This window comes from Typopeltis vanoorti, chromosome 17 (genome assembly GCF_054136105.1).
Source record: "Typopeltis vanoorti isolate ZY-2024b chromosome 17, IOZ_Tvanoo_1.0, whole genome shotgun sequence".
NCBI classification, from domain to species: domain Eukaryota; kingdom Metazoa; phylum Arthropoda; class Arachnida; order Uropygi; family Thelyphonidae; genus Typopeltis; species Typopeltis vanoorti.
The window spans coordinates 30,110,059-30,128,368 of record NC_143565.1 but is presented as its reverse complement, the minus strand read 5'-3'; the positions used below and the strand labels follow the sequence as shown (position 1 = coordinate 30,128,368).

Here is an 18,310-nt window from a genome sequence, read left to right as displayed (position 1 = left end):
TCTTGGGCTGTCACCACATCCAAGTTCTTCATCTTCAAGTCCTCTTCTACCAGCTCCCTCCATCTCTTCTTTGGCCGCCCACGCTTCCGCCTTCCTTGCACATCTGTCTGCATGACACTTCATCCCACATATTTGTCCTCCCTCCTCATCACATGACCAAACCATCTCAACCTTGCCTCCTGTATTTTCGCTCCTAAGTTCGTAACTTTCACTGTTCCCCTGACATAGTCATTTCTCAGATGATCCTTTCTGGTCACACCGCACATCCACCTAAGCATTCTCATCTCTGCTACTTCCATCCTGCTAATGTTATTTTTCCTCAGGGCCACAGTTTCTATAGCATATGTCATAGCTGGCCTCACTACTGTCCTATAAATTTTGCCTTTCAGATTGATCGGCAGCCTCTTATCGCATAACACTCCAGCCATCTCCCTCCAGTTCCTCCAACCCGCTTGTATCCTGCATCCCACTTCCTTCTCAGCTCCTCCATCTTCTTCCACTGTTGAAACTAAGTATCTAAAGTCTCTCACCTTCCTGATGACATTTCCTTCAAGCTCCAGATCTGTCTCCTGGCCACCGCCCACTGCGCAACACATATACTCTGTCTTACTTCTACTCAGTCTCATACCTCTCTCTTCCAGTACTTTTTTCCATCTTTCCAGTTTAGTTTCCACTTCTTCTCTTAAATCTACACACAGCAAGATGTCATCTGCATACAACATTGTCCAAGGTGTATCTTCTCTCACCTCCTCTGTTACCACCTCCATCACAATATTAAACAGAAACGGACTTAATGCTGACCCTTGATGCAAGCCAACTGTTACTTGAAAACTTTCTGTCTGTCCCAGAGAGGGCCGAACACTTGTCTTCATATTTCTGTTCATCTCCTGCACCAACCTGACATATTTCTCCGGCACCTTCTTCTCCCTCAGACACCTCCAGACTTCTTGCCTTGGCACTCTATCATATGCTTTCTCCAGATCAATAAATACCAGATGTAGCTCCCTTTGTTTCTCTCGATATTTTTCCATCATCTGTCGTAACCCAAAGATAGCATCTGTTGTTGATCTACCAGGCATGAAGCCAAATTGTTCCTTTGCAATTTCCACCTCCTCCCTCAATCTACCATCAAGAATCCTTTCTAGGATCTTCATTGTGTGGGACATCAACTTTATTCCTCTGTAATTTTTACAGTCTTGTGCATCCCCTTTACCCTCATGGGAACAAGAGTACTCTCCCTCCATTCCTCGGGTATATTTTCCTGTTGGCAAACTTTCATAAACAGGTCCCACAGCAAGTCAATTCCCTCTTCCCCCAGTGCCTTCCATGCCTCCACTGAAATTCTGTCAGGGCCCACCGCTTTTCCATTCCTCATCCTCTTCATGGCCTCTGTCACTTCCATTCTACTGATGTTCTGCACCATCCCCTCAGAAGGCTGCCCATCTCCTCTGTGAGTCCTTGCATTTTCCTCATTCAAAAGTCCCTCAAAGTATATTTTCCATCTGTTTCTTATGTCCACATCCCTCCATAATACAACATACAACAGATGGAAAATATACTTTGAGGGACTTTTGAATGAGGAAAATGCAAGGACTCACCACTCCAAATACAGATGCAGCCATGGAATACTGCATCTGTATTTGGAGTGGTGCACCAAAATCCTCTCTAAGATTGCTCACAATTCTATCCAGAAGAGGGCAATCCAGCTAATTAATGATCTCTTTCTCGCATGTGTTCAGTTTCCGTCCTGTGCCTCTTCTACAGATACTTTCATGGACAGTGCTCTGCTGAATTGGTCACTATTATTCCTCTGCTCTCTTCCAAAATCATTAAAAAAGAGCCAATGCTAACCAACATCCTTTTACAGTAAATCTTGAAACTCACCAAACCAGCTTCACTGCCTCCTCTTACATTCTATCTACTTCTGTCCTTTGGAACAGTCTCTCCCACTGCCTTCCCCAAAGATTGCAACCCTCAGCTGCTCAAACAAAATGTGAACAGATTCCCCATACATAGCACTAATGTACTATTGGTATTGTGGCCTTTTGTGTGTGGATCAGATTTAAAAAAAAAAAAAAAAAAAAACTTGTATTCCTGTTCTTTGATGCTTAGTGATTTTACACACTGATGATGTATTGTTATTTTCCATACAAAGTTATGAAACAAGTAACTTTAAAGATTGCAATATATCTATATACAATTTATATATGCTTATAAATCTTAATCCTATTATATAGTGAAACCTGTGGAGTATTCATAACTAACATACACATGTGACCACAGTACTTAAATTATTTAATAAGTAAATATTTCATCCTAAGTATCTTAGGACATCATCAGTAGTAGAGTAATTTCAAACAATACTAGGAATAAAATACAGTTAGGGTGCATGCTTACAATGGAATCCTACAATGTGTGCAGCAGCGTGATATAGAATTAAATTAAAATATACCTGATAAAATATAATTCAATTAAATTAAAATAAAATAACATACATTTATTTTTCACAATTATGGATGACAATTTTCCAAACTTTAGGGATAGTAAGAATGTCATTAAGGTTTAAACTGGGTCTATGATGTAGAGCTTCAGCACTATCTTTATATACATGTTCATTTTTGTCTAACCTTCTCCATCCTCTCATAGGCCATTCAGCCTCATCAAATAAAAATTTCACAGTTTCCCACAAAAATAAAAGACATTCAACTATCAAAAATGGACATGCTAATTGACATTGTTGCTCTCTTCACTAATAACTAATATACCTCACAAGGAAACAATAGACTTGTTAACTTAAAAATTTCCATCCGATATTGTTGAATTATTCAAATTTGTTATTACCATCTGGATACTTCACATGGAAAGAAAAAATTTACAAGCAAGAGGAAAGAACAGTAATGGGCTTTCCCTTATCACCAAAATTTTTCTGAATACTTTGAAGAAAAAATGTTCACATTTGAACCTAAACCAAAAATCTGGCTACAATATGTTGATGATGTATTTGCCATGTGGAGTCATTCTGAACAAGAACTATACTTGTTTCTAGATAAGATCAACATTCTTCATCCTCGCATCAAATTCACACTAGAGAAAGAATCTTCACAGGGTATTTCCTTTCTGGATTTACACAACAAACGAAAAGAAGATGGTTCCATCTCCACTTCTGCCTATTGTAAGCTGACGTTTTTCAGGTCGTTACATTCACAATTCATCTACTCACTATCCATCTCAAAAATATCATCATCATCAAATTCCTGACATGTACCGTCAAGTGGTGTACAGGATATGATAGTACTACATAAAAAATTTACATCACTACTAACTTCCTATCTACAATTTTCCTCTAAATCAGTCTGTTACTTGTCAAGACTCCAACATTATCAGATCTTATATTTCTATCGTCTAAGGCACTTTGTACTGTATCAATCCACCTATATCTTGGTCTTCCTCTAGGTCGTTTTCCTGCAAACATGGCAAAGAATACTTGTTTTGCTAATCTTTCCTCACCCATTCTGTTTAAGTGACCATACCACTGAGATTAGCTCTGCTAATGCATTCCTGGATGCTGACAATGTCACGTTCTTTCCTAATATCCTCATTTTTAATATGATATTGTCATTGATGCCATCTGTTCAAGTCCCTAATCTTTCTCAGGACTCTCATATCTGCGGTTTCTAGTCTTTGGTCAAGTGTTTTACTTCTGACCCAGCTCTCAGATCCATAAGTTAAAACTGGTTTGAACACTGTCTTATATACAGCTAATTTAGTGTTCCGACTAATTTCTCTCTTATTCCATATGAATTTATTCAATTGACTGCCTACCATACCAGCTTTGTTGATTCTGCTGCCTATTTCCATATTTAATTTACCATCTTCAGTAAAAATCGTGCCTAAGTAGCTGATGGCATCATTAAATCGTTAGTAGCCAGAGTACACAGATTTTGCTCCTCCAAAGAATCTTTAAACCAAGAATTGGAAATTATTAAAAATACAGTCATACCAAATGGATACAATCCAAAAACAACTCAAAAATCAGTCAATTCCCCACATATCAACCTAGACAAGAACAAGCTCATAGGATTTCCATACCGTATGTCAAAGGCATCTCTGAACGTGTGTCAAAAATTATGAAGAAATACAAACTTGCTGCTACCTACAAACCAATTAACCAGATCTATAATTTGCTACCTTCTCCTAAAGACAAACTCTCACCTTTGATGCTACCTGGCATTTATGAAGTTCTATGTTCCTGTAAGATGTCTTCCTACAGACAGACAGGTAAATACATTTTTGAACATCATATTTAATGTTCAGAAATAAGAACATATGTGGTTTGATAACACCATATCCATCTTATCAAACTACACAAATCTGGCCTCGCATAACATGGAGCCGAAAACCCAAACCATAGGATCCAATGGAAAAACACCAAACTTCTACATACATCCTTATATAAACATGAGCATTTATATAAAGAAAGTGCTGAAGCCCTAAGTCACAGACCCAATTTAAACTGTAATGACATTCTTACTATTCCTAAAGTTTGGGAAATTGTCATCCTTAATTGTGCAAAATAAATTTGTATGTTATTTTATTTTAATTTAATCTAATTTATTTTTATCAAGTATATTTTAATTTAATTCTATATCACACTACTGCACACATAGTAGAATTCCATTGTAAGCATGCACCCTAACTGTATGTTATTTCTAGTATTGTTTGAAAGTACTGTACTGTACTGATGATGTCCTAAGACGCTTAAAACGAAATATTTACTTATTAAATAATTTAAGTACTGTGATCACATGCGTATGTTAGTTATTAATCTTAATTCTGTATAGAAATTTAAAGCAAAATGAATACTGGCAGAATCAGCTAAAACTGAGTGTATAGGAATCAGGCAGGTAATTAAAAGTACTAAAATAGTGACTACAACTACAGAACTCACATAAAGGCATGTTATCACCCTCAATTGAATGAATGAATTCAAAGAATGGATGGGACTTCCTCTTTACAGTCCCTATGCAGACTCAACTGCAATTTGATTTCAAGCTTAATCTGGTAGAGATTTTTGTTAGTGTCTCTATTTCATAATACTTCCACTGTACTATAGTTTTTCTTATATTTTGTCTGTAATTGGTGTAGGAGACAGATGAGTGATGGTACCTTAGAGAATGACTGACTTAATTACAGCATTTGCAGCCTCAATTCCCTTAATCCCAAAATGGTTTGGATCGAACACAGGCACATATCCAAATGGAACCTCCACAAGTGAGAGAACAGATTTTGGATCTAAGACAGCACTGGATGTTGTTGGTGTACCAGCCTTATTGCCTGTAGAGAGCTTTGAAAGTCTGTATAATTAATGCACCTTTTACAGAATTTAAATTTTATAGTTTAGCTCAAGCTCTATGGCATACAGTTCAGCAGTAAAATCACTATCACTACATTCTAGAAAGATCTGATTAGATATTATGCTGTCTGTGAGGACATCTGCAGACCCTACCAAGAATCATCTCTGTAGACAGGAATAAAATCAGAGTATTCTGTTCTGTGAGCTTGAAAACACTGCTGGTTGACAGCTGGAGGGATGAAATGTTTGGCAAGCCTGCACAAAGAACTATATGGTGATATGTTAGTGTTCCATGGTAGCAGCACCTTTAGTAGCATCTGTGCAGCATTGTCTACCCTGAGATCTACAAAATTAAGATTTTATTTCACACCAAAGGGATACATGGCAAATTAATGAATACTGTACAAATTGTTCAATCATGGACAAAAAAAAAAAGAATTGGCTACATGAGCAACCTGACAGGGACTTCATTTTAGCAAATAATAGGGATAGCTGTTGATGTGGTAAAGTTTGAAATGCTCCAGTCGCAATTCTGAGCACTTGATAATGGACAGAATCCAACCATTATAATGTATGTACTGTCTCTGACAGAGGCATATACTAGGCATTCATAATAAAGTTTTCATGTGATGAGTGCATGACATACCAAGAGCATCTGTTATCACCCACAAGAGGTAGAAGTTAGAATGCGAAGAAGGTTTATTACTCTGATACTTAGCTCACAAATGACACGAAGCAGAAATACTTTTGCTTTTTTTTTTTTTTGTTGAATGTGAGTTCAAAGGACCTAAGAACTTTGCCTTCATTGCAGCTGTGGTCATTGGTTGCCTAGTCTTCTTGGTCGAGGTGAAGACCATGAATCTAAAATACCAACTTAGTCTTGTATTATTTCCACAAATAGTTTAGCATAATTTAATACAATTTATTAGATTTCAATAAATATGATAAAACGTGTGATGGTAGTACCTGATTTATTATCTTGTTTTCCTTTAACATGTTTTTCTTGTGATTTCTTTCCAAAATTATCCTCATCTTCATCTGATAAGAGCCCTGCTAAGGGATCATCTTCATCAAAATCTATCAAAAAAATACTACAGTCATGATAAAAATACCAGCTGTTTCATTCATGGTAAACAATGAAAAATATTAAACATATTGAGCAAAATATTTCGAAATCACTGACCAAATCATTTTATGCAACAGCACTTCCCAAGAAAAACAATTTGGCTAAAATCTTAGCGCAGTGATGAAACTTTATTAGGTCTTTTTAAGGAAAAGTTATGTCTTGGAGAGTAGAGCATGATTATTTCTTTCAATTATTTAAAGCAGGGGTTGGCAAAAGGCCCAAATGTGCATTTTTGGTGGCCCATAAAAGGTTGACCATACATGGCATGTGGCCAGTATGTTGAATTATTTAAATAATACATTATAATATGAACAATAAATTAAAAATAATTTTATACCTATACTTCGTGATATTACCCGTGCAACTTGGAAACACCGACAAAAGGAAACTTTTGTTCGTATTATTGAAGATTTACAAACAGAAGTTCCAACAAGATTCGTTGATTTTCATAAAAATAGCATCGAAATGTGATTATGTTTGAGCCTTTTTAATGTTCACCACTGATGACGTAACAAACCAACTACAGATGGAAGTTTTGGAATTACAGCGCAACGAAACATTAAAGAACGCATTTTCATAAGAAAATATCCAAAAATTTCATCGATGCTTACCAAAAATATTTGAAGTATTAATCAATTTTGCAAAGAAGATGGTAGTTGCATTTGGAAGCACATACATTTGCAAACAAGCATCTCATGGGTTTTAGAAAAAATAAATTTTCTTCTTGACTGACTGATGAACATTTGCATGCTTCGATTAGAATTTGCACCTCAGGTTATAGAGTGGATATAGTTCATTCAGCTAACACAAAAGGCATATTAAGAAAGAAGACACACATATTGTGATGCATAAACTATATTACTTCATTTTTAAGTGATAATAATTTTTCACTGAGTTTCATTTTCATGTTTGTTTTATATCTCGTACTTTAAATATTTCTGTATTTTTTTTAAAATTGATAACTTAAATATTTTTTCCCTCATTATTTTCTCTTAATTAAACACTTGCAGCTCAATTATTAAAAAATAAAAGTTGAATGTGGCCCATGAGTCTAAAAAGGATGCCAATCCCTTGATTTAAAGTGTTCCTTCTCCCCACAATGCACACACACACATACAAATCAGCTGGCCTACAACCACAGATAATTGGCATACACTTGACTATCAAAAAAGGATTAGCTAACCAATTCTAGCAAAAGTTAATTTACTTGACATGAAAAGTTAGACAAGCCATCAGATCCCCTGCATAACTATGACAATAGAAAATATCGAATTAAAAAATATGAAAATTTCAAGTTTCTGTGGTTGTTAAAGACATTCTTCAAAATACTGGTATAATGACCATATGATGAGAATTAATATTAAAACAAAAAGCTTTACTAGTTTCATGTGTCAACAAGTATACTTTGTCACGAGCATTCTTATAACAGAAAATAGCTAGAAAATATAATAATAATTCGGCAGATCTAATGCACATTCAAACAGCTTCTTTATTACTGCAAGCTAAACTACCAGCAAGAAATATTCTAAAAATGGAACTGAAAGCACTGAACAAATTATGTCAAAACAGCAACATTGTAATTATTAAAGCAGATAAAGGAAATGTTATGGCCATTGTGAATTTGAAGCAAGAAATATCAGATTAAACAAAAACCCAGGTTACATCTTTATGGTAGAAGAAAATAGGAGATTTAAGTTAGGATGTCTGTAGGTGATTGTGCCCATCATTTAAGTTGGCTTATATGCTAGTGAAGTGAATTGTAGAACAAGATTTTTTTTTTTTTTTTTTGCATTTTTTGAGGGAGGGCTATTTTTTATTTGATACTGATGTTTAATACTATATCAAATATAGATAGTATCACTACATTCAACACTAACCTAAAGAGACAGAAAAAGAGAAGATACAAGGCATGTACCAGAGGAACATACAGTAGATCTCCATAGTATATTTGAAATGCCCTTGAAGGGTATCATTGACAATGCATGTTACAAGTTTGGGAAGAAAACCAAAGCTAGAACCCCTGATCTGGGTACTAAACATAACAGTAGGAAGTTTAGCTCTCCAATAAGAAAAGTAAGTATTTGAATGAGCAATGGAGTCATTTAGGCTGACATTTTCTCCAACTACAAAGATATCCTCGATAGCAGGAATGCTTGCTAAGTGACGCTGTATGTGCCCAAGAGGCTTAACTGGCACTTACTAAACATTGTTTATCCCATTAGTGGTCCATTAATGGGCTAGTACGTTTCTTTACAGTTCACATCTGAAAATTGTTCAGCTGCGATTCTTTCCAAAATTTCATTACATATTTTTAATGGGATATTCATTTTTATCTTATTCAAAAAAGTGGATCACCATACATAGGCAATTACAGACAACAATTTGTGAGGCTATTCTTGTTTTGTGAGCAATCTCTCCATATGAATTTATGCTTTTTTTTTTTATGTTGATGCATGGCATTAGCAATACCTATTCCATGTTTTGTACAGAAATCTAACAGGTATTTACTATAATCATTAGCTTTGTCCTTTGCTCCAAATTTTTCTCAATACATTTCTACATCTCTGAGATTCATTTTCTAATCTGCTGTTTAGGTTCTTGAACAAGAACCAATGTTTGTTTGTTTTTATATCAGTTACCATCTATAATGACTCAAAAAATTCCTCTACTTCTAAGAATCATCTGTGGTGTACTATGGCCAGATTATGTCTCATCCAATTTCTTATTTTTAAATTTGCTCACATCAGTAATTGAAACCAGCTCCCATTCTGAAAGTTATCTTTGTGTTTAGTGTTCAATACTATAGCTATTCCATTGCTTAGTCATCAATGCATGGAAAAATATTAAGAAGGATCTCAGCTGTTTTTGTCTTACTCTCAGTAACATCAATTATAGTTACATGGTATTTCTGTAATTCTGTGGTTTGATACTCAACCTCTCTATTGATGCTTCTTATGTTGAAGGTATCTTCAATTCTATTGAGATGCTTGTTTATAGTTGGACAAAATCTGGTTGGAAATAAGAATATAATTTATTGTCAAATATATTATACTGTCCAACCCCATAGAAATATTGGCCAGGAAAGAGAGGATATGGCATGGTCATGATGAATGAAAAGGTGATGAAAGCATGCTTTCTGGGATAAATATTATGGAGATGTGACTGATCAAGACTAAAAAGAGAGAAAATGAACAAGTAAAAAGAGATAACTATAGTAATCAGCAAAAGTGATTTGAATAACAAAATTCTATGTGTCAGAAAGAATATGAAAGAAATGAAGGTAGTCACCAGCCTGGTTGGCATATCCATTCTCTAAACAATAGGCTGCAGGTTCAAATCCTGCAGTGGGATATTTGTGATTCTCCTTAGGCGTGAGATAAATGATATCGTCTGGTGTGTGTGAGACCACCATTCTGCTTACTGGAAGCCTAAAGTAGCTTCCAGTAAGTAGGAAAGTTCCATGTTGGCCTCTAGGGCAAGATTTCCAGATTACATAAAAATTTAAAAGTACACATAAAATTTAAAAAAAAAAGAAAAAGAAAAAGAAAAAACTTCCTTAGCCTACCCTAGTTACTTAATGCCCCACAGGTTTATAACCTTTTGTGAGTGGGAGCTGTTGGCTGCAGGCCTTGCAAACTCTCATATGTGGTTGTGACATAAAAAAAAGTCAAAGAAAATAGCAAACTGCATTATGAAATTTTGCATTTTGTGCAGCCATACTTAGAATGTCAAAAGATTTGGAGATCATTTCCAAAACTAGAAACAGTAAAAGTAACACAGATAATTTCTATAATAATGAGACAAACACTGGTAAGTATGATAAAAATTTAAATCTGTTTAACAAGAGTAATGACTTATAAATAGTAATGGATTTCATATCTTGAATTACATGTCTAGAGTTGCTCTTTAGATGGGTTCAAATCATACTTGAACCATTTAAGTGATGAGTAGATAGATAACAGTAGCCTCGATCTACCTCTCTTCCCCTTTCAGATGCCATAAAGCCATTTTTGTAAATCTTTATCTCATCTTATATTAAAATCCACAGATTTACTCTGTTGTTAAATGTATTCTACAAAATAAATTTTATGTTTGTATATGAAAGTTTCTGTGAGTCAGTTGTTCGAGAGAAAGATTCCGGTATTGAGACGTTTATTAAATACGAACAGGATAAGTGAAAAGCCGACAAGTTTTGTAAGTCATATGACTTACATCATCAGGGGTATTGGGGTATAAAAAAACGTTAAACACAACTAATAAAGATTAAATTCATAGTCCATTGGTTGTTTCCAACTGTAACATTAAAAAAATTGAAATATTCATTACTGAATGTTTAACAATGTATTTGTTTTGAACATTGTCATATATTGTCAAGTTCTGCGCTTCACGTGTGTTATGCCCGATATCTGAGGAAGTTAGATTTTTTTATGAAGGCCAACTACAATTGGTGTAATATCAAACCTTAGAATTCCTACACAGTGCAACAAAAACTAAGTATTTTTGCTGCTTCCTTGAATTTCCTTGTGAAACAGTTTTTATCAATATATGACAAGATCATTTTTTCCCAAACTACTTTATGGCCAGTGGAAATTGTGTGGAAAGCTAGGCCTGATTTGTATTCTCTTCTTTTTTCTAACCTCTTTTTTATGTTCTGCCATGAGGATTTCTCCTAACCTTCCCATCTGGCCTTTGTAACAAATGCAACAAGAACAATAGATTTGATAGACCCCTGGATTTTTTATGGGATGGTGCGAAGGTTTCTGTGGATGTGGGAATCTCGATATTTTTTCTAAAGGGAGAAGAGATACTTTTAAGTTGTACTTGCAACACAATGTTGCTAATCTATCCATGACATTCTTGATGTATGGTAGTGAGATTGTGTTCTTGAAATCTTGTTTTTCCATGTTGGTTGTGGGAGCTATGTTGAGGATTTTCTTGATTGGCTTTGGCTCAAATCCATTAAGTGTGAGGTTCTGTGTTAAGTAGTGTAATTCCTCATTTTGCTTTTTTCCCGTGCTGGATATATTATATGCGCTGTCTCTCAAGGTTTTTATTATACCTACTTTTTGTGAGGGGTGGTGGTGTGAAGTGCATTAAGAAATCTTCCTATAGTTGTCGGTTTTCTGTAAAAGGAAAAAGTTATTATATTTTCTTCTTCATTTTTTTCTATGAGGATGTCCAGGAAAGGTAATTTATGTTCATCTATTTCCAAAGTTAATTTTATATTTGGATGTATTCTGTTAAGATATTCTTTAAAAATAATTAATTCATCTGTCGTTCCTGGCCAAATGACAAAAATCCACATGACGTAGCCATCTCTTGGGTTTCTTTTGATAGTTTTTTAGAGCATTGGTTTCAAAGTTTTCCATGATGAGGTTGGCCAAAGCTGGTGAGAAGGGGGGGGGGCACATTGCTAGTCCTTCCTTTTGTTAACAAAATTTGTCCTGGAATGTGAAAAACATATTATTCATGCAGTGTTTGTATAGTTCTGCAATGTCTGGTGGAAAAAGATTTACAAGAACAGTCACTGTATCATTTCTCGGTACCTTAGTGAAGAGGCTGACTATATCCACGCTTGCTAAAACGTCTGAAGGTTAACATGTTTGTTAGATATTTTGCCAGATTTGATGTCGGGGAATCTCTTCCATCCACTATCGGCCTTAACAGTGTTTTTCCTATGTGTGTTAGTGCCACATATAGGAAAAACAGATTCATTCATAAAGAACAGTTAACATTTCATCGAGAAGGTCAAGGATGTTAATATAGAACCTTCAGACGTTTTAGCAAGCTTGGATATAGTCAGCAGCATCTTCACTAAGGTACCGAGAAATGACACAATGACTCTTCTTGAAAATCTTTTTCCACCAGATGTTATAGAACTATACAAACACTGCATGAATAATATGTTTTTCACATTCCAGGACAAATTTTGGAAACCAAAGGAAGGACTAGCAATGGGCTTCCCCCCTCCCCCCCCCCTCTCACAAGCTTTATCCAACAGCTTCATGGAAAACTTTCATGAAACCAATGCTCTAAAAAACTATCAAAAGAAACCCAAGAGATGGCTGCGTTATGTGGATGACATTTTTGTTATTTGGCCAGTGTATATCTTAACAGAATACACCCAAATATAAAATTCACTTTGGAAATAGAAGAACATAAAAAATTACCTTTCCTGGACATCCTCATAGAAAAAAATTAAGAAGAAAATAGAATATCTTTTTCTGTTTACAGAAAACAGACAACTACAGGAAGATTTCTTAATGCAGCCTCACATCACTGCCCCTCACAAAAAATGGGTATAATAAAAACCTTGAGAGACAGAGCATATAATATATCCAGCACGGGAAAAAAGCAAAATGAGGAATTACACTACTTAACACAGAACCTCACACTTAATGGATTTGTTTGAGCCAAAAACAATCAAGAAAATCCTCAACACAGCTCCCACAACCAACATGGAAAAACAAGATTTCAAGAACGCAATCTCACTACTATACATCAAGAATGTCACGGACAGATTAACGACATTGCTCAGCAAGTAAACTTAAAAGTAGCTTTTCTCCCTTTAGAAAAAATATCGAGATTCCTACATCCACCGAACCCTTCGCACCATCCCATAAAAAACCAGGGGTCTATCAAATCTATTGTTCTTGTTGCATTTGTTACATGGGCCAGACGGGAAGATCAAGAGAAATCCTCATGACAGAACATAAAAAAGAAGTAGAAAAAAGAAGAGAACACAAATCAGACCTAGCTTTCCACACAATTTCCACTGGCCATAAAGTACTTTGGGAAAAAATAATCTTGTCGTATATTGATAAAAACTGTTTCACAAGAAAATTCAAGGAAGCAACAAAAATGTTTAGAATTCCTACACAGTGCAACAAAAACCAAGGTTTGATATTACACCAAGTGTGGTCGGCATTCATAAAAAATCTAACTTCCTCAGATCTCGGACATAACACACGTGAAGCACAGATCGTGACAACATATAACAATGTCCCAACAAACATTCAGTAATGAATGTTTCAATTTTTTCAATGTTACAGTTGGAAACATCCAATAGACTATGAATTTAATCTTTGTTAGTTGTGTTTAACTTTTTTTATACTCCAATACCCCTGATGATGTAAGTCATACGACTTACGAAACTTGTTGGGTTTTCACTTATCCTGTTTGTATTTAATAAACATGTGGTCTCAATATCGGAATCTTTCTCTTAAATTTTATGTTACTGTGGTCTTACCATTTTTTTTATGCTTGGCATCTTTCTGTTGCTTTACTTTGGGCTGAGACACCTTGTCTTTCTTCTTTAAGGATGTCCCAAACAATTCTGCATCCAAATCATCCAACCCCTAAAGAAAGATGGTAAAATCAATTTAATGAATAAGAATTTATTATTCTATTTATTATATCAAATTATTATATCAAGCAATATGATTGTTAAAGTATATAAAATATTTAAGGAAAAAAATTATGAAACAAACCATATCTACATACATTTTAATGCAGTGATTCATGTTTCTTGATATATCTTCTCACAGTAAAAGACTCTTGCTAACAGAACGCAATTTTTTGGAAGACAAGAACTGAAAGGCAGCATTTTAATATGTTTGATAAGCATTAATTGGAGAAACAAATGAGACATGCCTATGGTATAATGCATGTGTCTATGAATGATTTTAATACTGCCCGACCACAGATGCCAGACCCTTTCAATGTGCCAAGAAAAGTCAATTCATGTCGAAGGGGAGAAAGGAATAAAATGATGTACGAATTCATTACCAACACAAGAATCACATGCTTTATACATAAAATTTTCCAACCGTTATACAAGCAAAATAGTTACCACTTTAAAAACTAGAATGTTTATAAAAGAAAAGTTAATTTTCCAATGTGCAATAATAAACAACTCATCTCACAAGACAGATTGATTACTCCTATTATCAGAATGGATTCTCCTATTTCTGACATGTGCAGAAGTGTCGAAGGGTCTCGCAACTGTGGGCGTATAGTATATTATTAGCTTAATGCAAAATCAGCTAATTCATTGAGATATTTACAGGTTCCCTTAATTAAGCTGCATATTAATGCTAAAATATATATACAATTTCTTCCTGTTAATTTGATTGCTGGAAAAAGAGTTGTGCAAAAATTATTATATGCTTGATATCTAATTAAAGCAGCTGAATGTTAAAAGAAATTTGTTTTACGATTTTGTTGTGTCGTCCATCTTGCTAACTGATTCATTTATGATGTATAACAAATTTAGTTTAATCCTTTATCCAAGTGTGAACAAACAAAGTTTGCGCCTGAAAGTATCTTCAGGACTGGGATAAGGTGGTACAACACTAGGGAAACTCGTTGCAAAGGTGGGGCAAGCTACCAACACTCCTGTCTCAGTATCTCCTATGTATAATGCAAAACACATCTCCTTGCGGATCAGAAACGAGAAAGAAAGAACACATATCCTATGTGTTCTTTCTTTCTCGTTTCGAAGCTTCTAGATGTCTGACCTACGTAACTAATACCACATGAGTAAGGAATTTATATACTCCAGAGTACTTGTAGAATGGGTGAGGATCTTTCGGTGATCTTAAAAATTTCCGAATAGTGTTGATTGGTTTGAATGCCACTCTGATCTTATGTGGTTTTAAAAGGTTAGCTAATTTTTTGGAAAGGTTGTTGACAAAAGGAATCGTAATTGTACTGATGTATTGGACGTCATCAAGTTGTCGATGTGGTATACCAGTAAATAGAATCCTGTTATAGAGTCTTTTAGGGTAACCATTTAAAGAACGTTCTCTGGATATTGTGGTTAATTCTGTGAGTAGGTCATCCTTGTCTGTCGTATACTGTATAGCTCTTTTCTTGAGACTATGGATAATGCTAATTTTCTGAGCTATGTGATGAGCTGAGTTGAAATGGAGGTAACGTCCAGTATTTGTAGGTTTTCTATATACAGATAGGTTGATACTATTACTAATAAAGATATCATCATACTCAAAGCCGACAAAGGTAATAATACAGCTATATTAAATACTTCAGATTATAAAGAAAAAATTAAAAATCTATTATCTGACAGGTCTGTATATGAAGTTCTCAGTAGAGATCCTACCACAAAAAATCATAATGACACCAATGAATTATTACATGGAATGAATAATTGGCCTGTAGAAATTATAAAAAAATTAAAATCTATGCACCCACTTACTCCTAGATTGTATGGCCTTCCAAAAATTCACAAAGAAGGTATACCATTATGTCCAATAGTAGATGGAATCTATTCTCCAACTTACCAACTATCCAAGTATCTTGCGAAGATTTTACAACAACACATTCACGTCTCGGATACTTATATTAAAAACTCAAAACATTTTATAGATAAAATAAAAAACATCCCTATTTTTGAAGAGGATATATACTAGCAAGCCTGGACATCACATCTCTGTTTACTAACATTCCAGTGGTTGAAGTCATCAACATCTTAGACTAATTGTTCCCAAGAAACATCACTACTTTGTTCAATCACTGTTTAACTTCTAACTATTTCATTTTGCAAGAAACGATCTACAAACAACTAATTGGATTAGCTATGGGTAGCCCCCTCTCACCTCCTTGTGCTGATTTATTCATGGAAGATCTAGAGAAAAAAATCTTAACCCAGATCTTTCCAAAACCGAAAATTTGGTACAGATATGTAGATGACATCTTTATCATTTGGGATCATACAAAAGAAGAACTAATGAATTACCTCAACCAAATCAATAGTTTCCACAATACCATCAAATTCACATTAGAAATGGAAAAAGATAAAAAACTGCCATTCCTTGACGTTTTAATAAAGAAACAATCCAATAATAGTATCAACCTATCTGTATACAGAAAACCTACAAATACTGGACGTTACCTCCATTTCAACTCAGCTCATCACATAGCTCAGAAAATTAGCATTATCCATAGTCTCAAGAAAAGAGCTATACAGTATACGACAGACAAGGATGACCTACTCACAGAATTAACCACAATATCCAGAGAACTTTCTTTAAATGGTTACCCTAAAAGACTATAACAAGATTCTATTTACTGATATACCACATCGACAACGTGATGACGTCCAATACATCAGTACAATTACGATTCCTTTTGTCAACAACCTTTCCAAAAAATTAGCTAACCTTTTAAAACCACATAAGATCAGAGTGGCATTCAAACCAATCAACACTATTCGGAAATTTTTAAGATCACCGAAAGATCCTCACCCATTCTACAAGTACTCTGGAGTATATAATATTCCTTACTCATGTGGTATTAGTTACGTAGGTCAGACATCTAGAAGCTTCGAAATGAGAAAGAAAGAACACATAGGATATCTCAGAAATAACAGACAAGACATTTCAGGCCTTTCATGCCACTTTGCCTCTACTAACCATCACATTGAGTGGGATAAGAGCCTTATGCCATACATAGAAGATAACTACCATTCAAGAACCTTTAACGAAGCAGCTACAGTCGTCCGTAAAACTGAAAACCTAAACAAGAATCAAGGTCTAATTTTACCAGAGATTTGGAAAACTTTCATCAGATCATTAAATATCAAAGAAATGAACTTTCATAACAATTACGTCATGAGTCATTACGAATAAATCACGTTAACGAGACACGCTCATTGTCACGCACAAGACCAATTTTTTGTATGATTTAGAACCATCGGTTATAACCTAGTCTGTAACCTTCATTTTAGCTTACTGATTTGTATTCCCTGAGGATGCCAATAGAAACAGATTGGCGAAACATGTAGGAGGATAAAAATAAAGCTACTTGATAAAGATTTTATAAAAAAGTGTAATAGTCATGATAAATAAGAATTCTTATAATATATTTGTACAGCTTCTTATAATATTAACACAGGAATAAATAAAATAAATTGAATGACATTTTAACACAGAGCTCTTTCATTACTAATACATATCTCAAAATTATATAATTAAACAATAATAAACTCAAAGTAATTATATGAATAATAATTTACAAGCAAGAGATTGACATCAAATAATATTTACAAGACTTGCTTAAGTTATGGCAGATTATGTTAAATGTGAATGAAGAGTTATAATTCCCAAATATCTTCATTCACAATTTAACAATTTTACTATATAATTTTTGATATATTTATTTATAATGCAAAGTTTAAAATGTTATATTAATATACAAAGAAACTTATCAATATAAGTTTATGGCTCTGTGTGAATGATTAGAAACAAACAACCAGCAACATAATATCTATGAATGTATTGTGTAAAACAAAGGAGATTATAAAATTATTTTAAGTACTTGGGTGTTTCATTGAATCATTCCTCTCATTCAAGAAATGCAAATATTTCTTCAAGTTTGTTTTTCATGCATTTCACTAGAGTAGAGATTTGATTGCCTGGGTTTCTTGGGAATGTAGAAGTGGTGGGAGGATTTAGAGGTAAGTGATCAAAATGGTGAATGGTTTGTGATGAGCTCTCTATGACAACAGACTGAAAGTTTGGGCACTGCAAAGTTTAACTAACAGGCAGAAAGGAGAGGTGGAGGGCTATGACAGAAACACATTAGTTACTAAAGGGGTTTTAGTGAATTGATGCTAAAGAAATTTTCCAATACATGACTGGATGAGAGAGAAAAAGAGATCACCCCTGAAAGTTGTGTAAGAGTGTGGTTAACAAGGTGCAAGACCTTGTTTGTTTAGAGAGTAGTAAATGAGTAGAAGAGACTGCCAGAGATAATGATGGCACTTTCTCAGTAGACAACTTTAAGGAGTGATATGATAGGCATTGTGTGAA

At 34.5% G+C, this 18,310-nt stretch overlaps 1 protein-coding gene across 3 annotated transcripts in view; it reads right to left on the bottom strand.

Moving 5' to 3' along the window:
- LOC150097258 (uncharacterized) overlaps window positions 1–18,310 on the bottom strand; it is a 195,583-nt gene that overhangs the window by 156,606 nt on the left and 20,667 nt on the right. For all 3 annotated transcript variants that reach the window (XM_090407101.1, XM_090407100.1, XM_090407102.1), the window contains exons 3-4: window positions 13,729–13,837; window positions 6,320–6,430 (exon numbers count right to left, since the gene is read on the bottom strand). In XM_090407101.1, the coding sequence (XP_090263227.1) occupies window positions 6,320–6,430; window positions 13,729–13,837 (220 nt within the window). The remainder of the gene's footprint in view (window positions 1–6,319; window positions 6,431–13,728; window positions 13,838–18,310) is intronic.